Source organism: Glarea lozoyensis, assembly GCF_000409485.1.
Source record: "Glarea lozoyensis ATCC 20868 chromosome Unknown GLAREA2, whole genome shotgun sequence".
Lineage (NCBI taxonomy): Eukaryota > Fungi > Ascomycota > Leotiomycetes > Helotiales > Helotiaceae > Glarea > Glarea lozoyensis.
The window spans coordinates 356,836-368,335 of record NW_007360994.1 but is presented as its reverse complement, the minus strand read 5'-3'; the positions used below and the strand labels follow the sequence as shown (position 1 = coordinate 368,335).

At 47.9% G+C, this 11,500-nt stretch overlaps 4 protein-coding genes across 4 annotated transcripts; 2 read left to right on the top strand and 2 right to left on the bottom strand.

Moving 5' to 3' along the window:
- Window positions 1-149: 149 nt before the first annotated feature.
- Window positions 150-1,061, bottom strand: GLAREA_03434 (uncharacterized protein; the record flags this gene model as incomplete). Its single annotated transcript, XM_008083687.1, has 1 exon — window positions 150-1,061. The coding sequence occupies one exon, from the start codon at window positions 1,059-1,061 to the stop codon at window positions 150-152; it is 912 nt and encodes a 303-aa protein (XP_008081878.1).
- A 752-nt stretch (window positions 1,062-1,813) lies between these two features.
- On the top strand, window positions 1,814-2,217 carry GLAREA_03433 (uncharacterized protein; the record flags this gene model as incomplete). Its single annotated transcript, XM_008083686.1, has 2 exons — window positions 1,814-2,004; window positions 2,058-2,217. The coding sequence occupies 2 exons, from the start codon at window positions 1,814-1,816 to the stop codon at window positions 2,215-2,217; spliced, it is 351 nt and encodes a 116-aa protein (XP_008081877.1).
- A 3,930-nt stretch (window positions 2,218-6,147) lies between these two features.
- On the top strand, window positions 6,148-7,669 carry GLAREA_03432 (HAD-like protein; the record flags this gene model as incomplete). Its single annotated transcript, XM_008083685.1, has 2 exons — window positions 6,148-6,566; window positions 6,613-7,669. 2 exons carry the CDS (start codon window positions 6,148-6,150, stop codon window positions 7,667-7,669), a joined length of 1,476 nt encoding a protein of 491 aa, XP_008081876.1.
- Window positions 7,670-9,627: 1,958 nt separating this feature from the next.
- On the bottom strand, window positions 9,628-11,469 carry GLAREA_03431 (uncharacterized protein; the record flags this gene model as incomplete). Its single annotated transcript, XM_008083684.1, has 1 exon — window positions 9,628-11,469. One exon carries the CDS (start codon window positions 11,467-11,469, stop codon window positions 9,628-9,630), a length of 1,842 nt encoding a protein of 613 aa, XP_008081875.1.
- Window positions 11,470-11,500: the final 31 nt, after the last annotated feature.

Genomic DNA, 11,500 nt, shown 5'->3' with positions numbered 1-11,500 from the left:
CTCTGGCTTGCCGTCTGTAAAAACAGGGGGGTGATTGCCGGAATGAATGAACGGCCGTTTTATTATGTTCCGTAGGGGGAACTTCCTTCGTGTTCTTTTCTTTCCTTCATCTTTAAGGATACATCTTCACAAGCGGAGAGAATCTGCATCTATCTTCTGATGACAACACCGTTGCGGCGGGAGCTGGCAGAGACGTACTTCTCCTCCTCATCGGAAGAGCAGCAAGAGTCGGACTCATCATCATAACCACATCGGGATCCACCACAGTCAAGCTTGACACGGTCACCGGAGCGGGTGATGCCATATCGCTCGCAAGAGCAGCTCAAGGAGGAAGCGGAGTAGTCGCTGAGGGAGCTGGTTGGGGAGCTTGAACCGGAGCGGCTGGAGAGGCTGGAGCCAGCGGATGATGGTGGGCTGGAAGAGTACTCGTAGTCATCATACTCGTCAATGGTGGATGCGCTGAAGCGGGAAGTCAACTCCTCGACTGTTGGGGCGGCAAAGTCGGATTGGAGAATGTTCTTGGTGGCATGTGGGGAGATTGGCTTTGGCGACTTGATTTGGGAGACAGAAAGGGGACGTCCTTTTGGGATGTCCAAGGCCAAGCTGTCGCGGCGGTGCTCGCGGCGGGAGGAAGAAGAGTGCTTGGAGGAAGATGAAGAGTGCTTGGAGGAAGATGAAGAGTGCTTGGATGAAGAGGAAGATTTGCTGGAGGAAGAGTGCTTGGAAGAGCTGGAGCTCTTGGATGAGCGGCTGGAGGACTTCTCGCTTGGGACATCGAGGATGTTCAACACGCGGCCGGTGGTTGGCTCGGTGGTGGAAGAAGTAGCGGGATCGTGGGAAACGTGGTAACCATCAATGATGTAGTAATACCAGTATCGTTGACCAGATTGGAGGGTGGCACCCTGGAATCTGAATGTTCCCTTCCATGCGCCAGACTTGGAGGAGGTCTTGTCCTTAGCAAGAGGAAGTTGACCAGTGTAGTTGTCCCATGAACCGAGAAGGTGGACGGTCTTAACACTGGAGGAGGTACGGAGACCAAATGACAATTGAACGGCGGCCATTATTGCTGATTTTTGTTTTCTGAATTATAGACGGGTCGGGTAGTTGAAAATGGAGCAGTTTGATTGAGCAAGAAGAGCGAGTTGTTGTTTGGAGGGCGCAAAAAATTAAGTTGACCGGCAACTGAGGTTTGAAGAAATTGAATGAAGAAAGTTGGATTAATGAGACCTGCTCGGGAGAGAGTAACAAAAAAGGACGAAGAACAACGGACGAACTCTTGAAGATTGAATGCTTGCTTGGAGAGGAAAAGAAGACATTTCGAGATGGGGATACAGCCGGTCTTTATGGGGGCCAGCTCTGAGAGGTTCCCCTCCATAGGAGAGTCGCATCCATGGCTTGCCGATTCTCTTGTCAGCTGTGGCTGGCCGGTGGCTGCTCGTTAAGCTCAGGCAATTGAGCCAGGTGAATGGCCTGAAGTGGTGTGAAGAAGCAATATTCTTCCATTGACCAGTTGAGGCCTTGTGAGCATCTGCACGACCATCGCGAATGCACGTCGAGGGGCGCTGGATGGTGTTATTGGAGGATGCAACTCATTCTATAGCTTGGGCGCGTATGTACATTGAGTTACCGGGAGCTAGAGTGCTTTAGGAGCACAGCGTTAAGATGCTGGCCCAATGCAACCATTCAGAGTCTCGCGTGCTGCTGGTCGACAGATTCTCGCTTCGCAATCATCCCTACGAACCCTAGGGATTTCCTCCCCGCATCGAAGGCTGCATCGACGACAACCCAATCACAACACCTCACAACACCACTCATGTCCATCGCGGACGGCTGGGAACAGAAGAAGAGATGTGATATCGGATTATCGATACACAAACAAGGAAATACATTATTTGCGCAAGGCAGAACTCCCAGGGCAAGGCAACGAGCGCCCGGAATGGTGCAGAAGAATACGCCTAGCACACGAAGTTTATCTTCAAGACCAGAGGCAAACGGTCACGACGGGTCTGACCGAACGGCATTCAAGGGACCCATCACCATCGGTTGACAATTGGAAGCGCCAACATGGCGAGGAATCATACTGGCATGGATATCGATGTCAGTTTGGCCTCCGTGATGGCTCACATCACAGCACCAGAAGGGCGTTGGCTAATACGCAATACACCTTCAAAGGCCAAAGATGCCGGGGACGAAAAGGAGACCAACAGAGAGCTCTAAGAAAAAGGAAGGACGAATCGATGGCCCAGCATAGCGAAATTGGAATGAGGTGAGCAACACTCTATCATCCAACTGATGCGCGCCGCAATGCATTGACATTGAGATTGGGGGATGCTCTCAACAACGTCAAATGTCTCTATCCCCATCTCTACGAATAATACAATACACCGAGTCTCCAACTACACCGACAGCCACAAACGGACTTCTCGAGGGGGAAGCTGGGAGTTCCCCGCATGCAAACATCCACGCAATCCAGTCGGGACTTGATACTTTGCCTCGAGGCTACATGACCGAAAGGTCTCAGTCTGGGTCTCGCCGGCACGCGGATGGTTGTTGGTGTCTTTCAGTGGGGTCTCAAATCATGATCCCAGTGATGACTTGCGGCTTTGCTGACGAAAATTCTTGTGGCGTAGGTTCTCTATTCTAAGAGGTTGTCTCTATTCACGACTTCAGGTGAAGTACTTTGTTACTTGTCAGATGTTCTCACAAGTGGTGCGGTGTGGAGCATGAAGCATGCACGCACAAGCAATACAAAATGTGACGTTGTGCATACAAGCCATATTGATTAGCTTGGGCGGGTAGGAGGGTGTGATGAACTTTGGCTCTTGGTTGCAGAGTTCCAATGGAAGAACTTTGAATAGATTCTGGTAGGTCGGACTGCATCTACAATGTTGGAGATGTAGACGGGCAGGTCGAGTCGACAGTCTCGTGATTTAAACTCGGGTGCGAGGCGATGTCAGTCACATGTATTTTCTCCATGTCACTGACTCGAGATCTTTTTCTGAAGCCGTCTGTTCCTAACCCCCAGAATTCAAAAGCGACATTTCATCGTTTAGGGAGAAAGGTCGGATGTTTGCGCTTCCTGCTCAACAGCCATACTCTTTGATTTTTGATTGTTTTTCGAATCATATGGATTCGCGAGGCCATCAATATCCCTGGAAATAACCTAATAGCTGGAAGGCTGGAGATGTCTACGTATGAAGCAGGTCACGACGATTCCCGTGACTACAGACCGTAGAGCACTCATTTACATGAACTCATACATTGAGTCTGCGCATCGCTCCGATACTCAATAATCTCCAACTCATTTCTCTACGCAAATTGGTTCTGCGCGCAAAATTAACGGCGTTACTTCACTCTCCCAAGGTACATTTCATGTTACACCTCGTCAGCCTTTTACCCAATCTGAGCGGGCCGAGGTACCGTTCCCTTCACTTCTTACTTTTGTCAATCAACGACACAGCAGCGCAGCATCAGCAATAAGGATCATCCTAATCGTCCTTGAACGAGTTCAGCTTGATCTCTAGCCTCTTGTCAGATTCGTCGGCATATCATATTTTCAACCTTCCGAGGGAATTAAATCGGTATGTTCCCACCATTCATCCCACATCGGAGAACCTTTCCTGGAGATAGTTCATCTCCAGATTCCCCAGATTCCACAGTTATCCATGACGATCTCTCCACCGCTATACACAAGTGTGGGCTAATTCCATAAATAATGGAGAGTCGTCAAAGGGTCGAAACACAATATTGTTAACGTCGGACGATGCGAAACTACGCAAGTCGTGTTGACTCGCCCACAATCCGAGTGTCAAAGTAAGAACATTACTAGAGCCCCGGACGCGGCTTCGTATGTATCCCAAATGACGTTTTTACTAGATTTCTCAACATCTTTGCATAACCGATACACAAGAGACTCAAGTATCATTATCATTTCACGAAATCGAAAGTTTGGTTATCAAATGGTTCGATTTTTGGATGATCACTTCCTCATATATAAACTTCTACATTCCCACTGCCAGTGATTGTTAGGGACTGCAAGTGACTGCATAAATCGCTATCTCGCTCACAGGCAATGTCGCCGACAAGTAAGCGGTCAGTACCCGGACTCGATTGTTACAGGTTGCAGGAACGGGCGCACAGCAGCGTATTTCATGCATCTAATTATATACCACAAATGGTACAACAGAGCATCAGAACTTTGCAGTCAGAATAACTACAGCGAAGTCATGACAGCACTTTCAGCCGATGAATACCTAGATAACGCCATCATATGTCGGCGTTATAGCTAAAAGTTAGCAGCACAAAGGACATCGAGATCTCAGATTTCCATCCGAGAAACGAACAGATTTCTCACGCGCTGAAAAGCGACGGACTGATGAGCGGTCTTTTTGAACTCTATTCATCGGGTCTTGGCAGGAGTCGGTGAGAGAAAAGTCCAAATCACCCATGTAGTAAAAATTGTCGGTTTAAGGCGGCAGGTAAGTCGATTCCTATGATTTTACGGACCGTTCGTATTTGGAATTGCGGTCAAGAGATGCGGATAGCCCTAAAGCTTGCTCGAGGCTTGGTATTTCGTACATTCCCATCAGCTCAGATTTCATCACTATGAGGGCTTTTCTTGTGCTTTAATTTTGCATGTGCTTACTTGGAAGGGTGTCGTTGTCGCGTATGGTGGGGTAGAGGGGTCTTTGAAATACAATGGTGGGATGGATGGAGGGGCAACTTGAAATGGGGGTGGTGCTACTCAATATTTTCTGCTTATCGATTGGACTATTCTCCTCAAGTGGGGACGCTCGAAACGATAATGCTTCGCAGTAATTTCGCTCGGCGTCGGTCAATCTACCGCGTCAAGCAAAATCAACATGACTCTGACTGCGTACGTTTGCCTTCCGTTGACCAGACGTCCAATCGTTCAGGAATGCCTTGACTGCCATTCTCGTACCGCAGGAAGATCACGAGAAGGACTCGGGGTGGGTGAGATTGTGCCGTGGTGCCTGCGCAGGATGGTAGGATCGGCTGGACGGTTGGACCGGTTCGAAAGTACAGTAGGTTTACGGTACTTTCATCCTGTGTATTCTGGTCGTAGTGAAGCATGTACTTTGTACGTACGAGTGCTGGGATTTTGCGTGAGCGATAAGCCACAAAGCGGCGTGGCGTCGGTACCTGTTTCAGAGCCTCATCGCTGGGCTCGAGAGTGCCGCTTTGCAGGCGTGAAAAAGTGCCTGCCAAATCTGCGGCTCGCTTTCGGTCGCCTCTGCACTCCTTCGTCATCTCCCGAGGCGACACCAAATCACAGCGGCTGCATGAAGGGTTCGTATGTACTGTACTCTGCGCAACAACATCGACTTATCACCACCCAACAGCCTCTGGTAGCTAGAGATAACAACAATTCAACTCTCCATACATCCTGCCCCATATCCCCGTGTGCTGATATGCGGTCCCGCAATAATGCCGCTTCGCCTTGGAATTTGGATGTACCTTGACGTCGTGGAGGAGGACCCTTTGAAATTTTCCAAAGATAGTGGCCTTTGGTGGGGTGGAAGCGTACTTTTATCAACAGAAAATGACGAACATAGCAAGTCAAGAGTCGATCTTACGCTGCTAGCTCTGAGTCTGCCATACAAGTCCGATTCCCGACCTCGATCGAACCCCCCATACCCGTCTCGTTGGGTACGAGTAGGCAGGAAAGGGGTCAACGGGTCGACGCCTCGAGAGCTGGAGGTTGGCCTCGCTGATGTAATGGTTCAACAATAGACTTTTGATTTCATACAAAACCTCAACCTCCTGCTGTTTGGGAAGCCATCACTGTATTGCTCATAAAATTGTCCTCTCAAACTTTGGTAAAGAAGAATAGGCAAAGTTCTGCTCCCAAATCCGCAGCCATCATTTACGTCGGCAATCTAACCGCAACTCTCCACCTGACGTTCCATCGCCAACACCATCCATCCGTATCCTTCTCCAAACAACATCTCTGTACAGAATTAGGGGATCCACACCCATTTGGAGCCCGTTTCAAACGAATTCGGTCCCTTGACCCACCGCATCCACCCCCAATCCTCTCCAGCCTCCAGGTCTCCAGACCCCGTCTCCTCGAACCCGAGCCGATTGACTTAGTACCAAACGGCGTCGCAATCATATAAAGTCATCATGGCGTCCTCAAATTCCAATCTTCTTTCTCTTCCGAGACCAAGACCACAGTTCAGACGATTATCCAGTATGACTGCCACAGAAAGAGATGTCCGCGAAGGCGGCCCGGTCGTCGTCGTCCCAGAACGTTTGATGCTTCAACGTTCGCAATCACACCATGGAGGCTTTGCTGCTTCCATGGAAAATGCTCGAAGTGAGCTGAATGCTATGAATTTGGAGGAGGAGGCTCTGTCGTCGACCGAGTCGAGTACGCCAGGTACACCTGGTTCCCCAATCACTCCATCGGATATTCCTACCGCCGACTCTTTTGCTTTTGCTTTTGATATCGATGGGGTTCTTATTCGTGGTGGAAAGCCAATTCCAGAGGCGATCGAGGCAATGAAGATGCTGAACGGAGAGAACGAGTATGGCATGAAAGTGTAGGTTTATTTCAGTTCTCTATAGGATCTTTTCTAACATATCTAGACCATATATCTTCCTCACCAACGGTGGAGGCAAGACAGAAGCAGAGCGCTGTATTGATCTCTCTCGCCAGCTCGACATTGAAGTGTCCCCTGCCCAATTCATCTGCGGTCACACCCCAATGAGAGAGATGGTGGAAAAGTACAACACTGTCCTTGTCGTCGGTGGAGAGGGTGAAAAATGCCGTCAAGTCGCAGAAGGTTACGGCTTTAGAGACGTCATAACCCCAGGTGATATCATCAAAGACAACGCCGACACCACGCCATTCCGTAAACTCACACCCGACGAGATCAAGCACTCCCGACGCCGCAACTTCGCCGAGGTCAAGATCGAAGCCATCTTCGTCTTTGCTGATTCCCGCGAATGGGCCGGTGACATCCAAATCATCCTCGACCTCGCCATGTCCAAAGGCGGCTTCATCGGCACTCTTTCTGAGACCTTCGACGAAGGACCTCCTATCTACTTCTCCCACAACGACATCGTCTGGTCCGCCGCCCACGACAACGTCCGTCTCGGCATGGGTGCCCTCCGCAAAATGATCGAAATGCTCTTCCGCGACCTCACCAAGGGCAAAGAACTCGAGACCATCGCCTTTGGCAAACCACAAATCGGTACCTTTGAATTCGCTACCCGTCTTCTCCAACAGTGGCGTAAAGACGAACATCGCTGCAACGCGCCTCCTGAGACCGTCTATTTCGTCGGCGACACCCCCGAGTCCGACATCCGCGGCACGAACCAGTTCAACGAACGCTCTAAGAACGACTGGTACAGCATCCTCGTCCGCACGGGTGTCTTCCAGGAAGGTACCACACCCGCCTACAAGCCCCGTGTGACCGTCGACACGGTGCTTGATGCCGTCAAACACGGGATGAAGCGCGAGTTTGCGAAGAAGATGCGTGGAGGCGCCGGAGCGATGCCGTTCAATAGCATTGCGCTCAGGAATTTCAGCCTTAACGGCGAGGGCGGTGTCGGGACCAAGACGCCGATCATGGAAAGGAGTGAGGGGAATACGCCTGAGGTTGGGACGCCGGATGAGAGGGTTAAACCTTTTGATTCGTAGGACAAATCTTACACGTGAGCTAGGTTGGTGGGTGTTTTTTGGTTCTGCTTTCTAGGCGTTGGGAAATGGCACTTGACATATATTATACCCCCGGATTTTCGCTATGCGAGATGGGTAGAGGAGAGATGGAGAGATAAAAATGGATGGGAGTTTTTTCTTTAGAGGGATGGGTGGGATAGATGGGATAGATGGATGGATTAAGGGCGTATTGCACATAGCGCGACTTACCTGGATAGATATATATATATAACTAGGAACAGCGCGAATTCAAAAGATACATCACTCTACACTAATATCTTGTCTTTCATCATTTTCTCGGGCTCCGCTACATCTCACTCGCGTTTCCGATGTTTCTTAATCGTCAGTCAGCTGATATTCCATGCACCCTCTTTTTCTCTCTATATTAATGTATACTACCTCTATAAAGAACCCTACCTCTTCTCCTTTATCATCATCGAATCCAAAGTACACACGTCGGTTAGCGCGATTTTCTTTATCTTTTTTTTTTTTTTGATAAAACGAGATGTTTTCTTCTTAATTCTTGACTACTATATGTAGATAACGAGCTTGACATAGGTTTTTTATCTATTTCGAAATTGTAGTCTTATCGGGGGGTTGGTCGGTTATTTGTTAAGGAGGGTTGGTAGGATAGGTAGATTGATAGATGGCGAAGTAGTGGGTTTTTTCGCCGTGGGTTTTATGCTAGGGGTTTGCGCGATGTGTTGGTCGTTTGCTAGACGCATCGGAGGCGTGTATGGGATTTGGGTGTTGACATTTTCGTTGTGTGTGAGGGTTGACGGGGGTGGAAGGGGTCAGGTATAGCTTTGGAGAGTTGGGATGTGGTTGAGAAGGTCTCTGGGGGGTTGGGGATGGGGTTGTTGTAGTGTTTTAAAGTGGAAATGGGATGGATAGGTATTCTTATTCTCACGATTGTAGATGACGGGGCGGGACTATGGTGTTCGCTTAGTGTTTAGGTAGGTAGGAAAGGAGTAGGTAGATTGAGGGTTGGATAATTGGAACTCGTATCTTTTTTTAGACATACTTTGTAGATATGCAGATGTGACTGTTTTCTATCTTCTCCAAATCCCCACTCCTCGGGCGACGAAATTAGTATAGAGTAGGTGTAGTGATGGGAAGGAAGGGTGAAAAGTAAAGAGGGGAAAATAAGGATATTTCATTCTCAAAATCCTGTATTAAGCGAAAAAGATTAAGATTAAGAGATATATATATAAGTGACATCTACTTACATACGTTTCCTATATCCGGTTTCAATTAAGCAATAAAGTGATATAAAATCTAAGAAATCAAAATTCAGAAAATAAGGATTAGGAAATACAAACACCTAAGGTCCTGCCCTCCAACCCTCCTCCAAAACCAATCTCCCTTTCAATAAATTATAATTAAATTAGTCTCTACAACACCCCATCTCTTCCTCTCCAGAACACAGCAGCCAAACGCTTTTCACTGTAAAAACAAAAACGGTCGTTACGCTTTTCGTGAGCAGCTTGATACGGTATCGTCGTTGTATATTAGCTCCGGCGCTAATTTCTTCGTTTATAGTATCAGCCTGTCAGGGGTCAATTAGTTGGGTTTCTGCTAGGCTATAGGAGATGTTGTAAGTTGTAGAAAGAGATGGTTACGTGGTAACGAGCGGTGAAGTGAGGAAGGTTTAGAAGCAAGTGTAAATCATTCGCGAGGGGGTAAGGAGGATTCATGGGGTTTAGAAGTGAGTTGTGGTTTATGTATGAAGCCAATTTTAGGAATGTTAGTATATGGTTTTTGCAGGTGAGCGTTAGTCCAAGTATGAGCAAGTCGATTGCGGGAGCTGAGTGATATATATGGGTTTTAGAGCTTACTGATCGTTTAAGCATGATGTGAGGAGGGTACTATGATGGAGTAGATTGTTGTATTTCGACGGATCTAGTATGTAGTAAATACCAAAAACAAAACGTCGGAAATCAAAGACCGCTATTTCGATCAGATAGCTCTGCGCAACTTTCGACAGAACCATCTTGACTTGTATCAATACTGACGGCATCAACATTCTTACCATCATCAACCCTGACGCCATTAATATTCTTACCTTTCATCAACCTGACAGCATCGATATTTACCTCGATGATCTTCCAGCTGCAAACAGTCTTTTCCGTCATTTCAACCGTAACTCTGTATAAGATCCCATTCCTGCCTACTAGAACAAAGTCGTCTATATCTTTCTGCTTGTTTTCGTGACTCAATAACTCGTAGATTTCAGTCTGTTCTAAAGGTGAGAATGTGAGTCCTTTCCGTACCATCGCCCTGGGACCACGAATTAATACCGAGAAGGGATTAACGTAGCCATTCCGGACGTCGAAGTTGATGGTAATCAGATCACATCCACTGAACTGATTTTTGACAGTGAGAACTGCAGTTACGGGATTCCATTTGTAGAAGTGACCCGGATGTTCGTCTAGCACATCTGTCGCAAATGCGTATAATGCCGCTGGTTTGTTATTTTCATCAAGTCCAAGCCACGATATGGTTTCACCCTCGTTAATCATGATTTGACGAGTTCCATAAGAATACTTTCGAGCTGATTGGCTGTCATTGTTTCGAAGAATAGTAATTTTAGACAAAACGGCCTCAGCAGCCACTCTTGCGCCAACTAGCACCGTTTGCTTTGACAATCCGAACAGAACGCGCAAAACTTTGCCTGGGATAGTCATTCCATGTGCTTCTGGCCAAAGCACGATCCCCAAAAGATACTCGTCTGAGGGCCCTCCGCAGGTGAGCAGCCCAATCCAACCCAGAATATCTCCTGCTTCATGAGCCAGAGGAATTGAATGCATTGCACGAATGGGCACCAGAGGGAGCTCAATCTGAAGGCCAAGATTTGTCATTACGAATGGAGAGGGCGACGCTGCAGCATACTTAAGCTCATGGCAATCCCTGAAATATTCGGGTGATGGGGCTAGTGTTTCCTCCGGGGTAGCTCCACCGTAAACAGCATCCATTATTTTTTCAGGCACGTCAAAGTCGTCATCCGCCTCCGTATCCAGGCCCCATGCCAATATGGAGTCGTCGTCACAACTCTTTATGATCTCTTCCTGAAGACGAATGAAAGCTCGGTCTCCTTCCCCGTAAAGCAGTGGCATGTTGACGTCGAAAATTCCTAATAGGCAGTATGCTGCATCTTCCACTCTAGTTGTTTCCCGATCGGAGGCCCATGACATTCGTTTAGCAACACAAAAGACCCCAAGACCCGCTGGTGTAATTAAATCAGCTGCGCGGTCGTACCAGGTCTCATCAAGTAAAGCGCCGACGTCTATTCGGGTAAATCTAGATATCCAGTCGGCGTGATCTTGTTTAGTGCCTAATCCATGCCAGTCCCGGTCGTAGAAAACAAGCTTTTTGGGTGCTAATAGCTCTTGGAGAGTCCAGCCTCGACAGTACCAACGACTCTGTGGAAAGCTTACAAGAAACGTCTCCAACGTTACATCAGAGAGATAGGCATAGCATATGGTGGAGCGCTTGTACCATTGGAACATCGAGTTGATAGCTTCAGACAGTTCTGAACTAGAACTCTTATCAATGCAGCAAGTGTCGACCCATATATAGTGTAGTCCATCCCGAAGAGCTTGAGCGCAAGATGAATTTATTTTGGAAAAACCTTCTTTGGATCTGACCGAATTCAAGTCGGACTTGAATTCCGCAAACGAAACCTCTTCATTGCCCCATGTATGAGACAATATGGCGTACTTGGGTATGTTGCTACCGAGAAACTCCTCAAGTTCAAAAGTCGCACACTTGATGAGGCGCATTGAAGATTCGACGACTTGAATCTTGTGGATG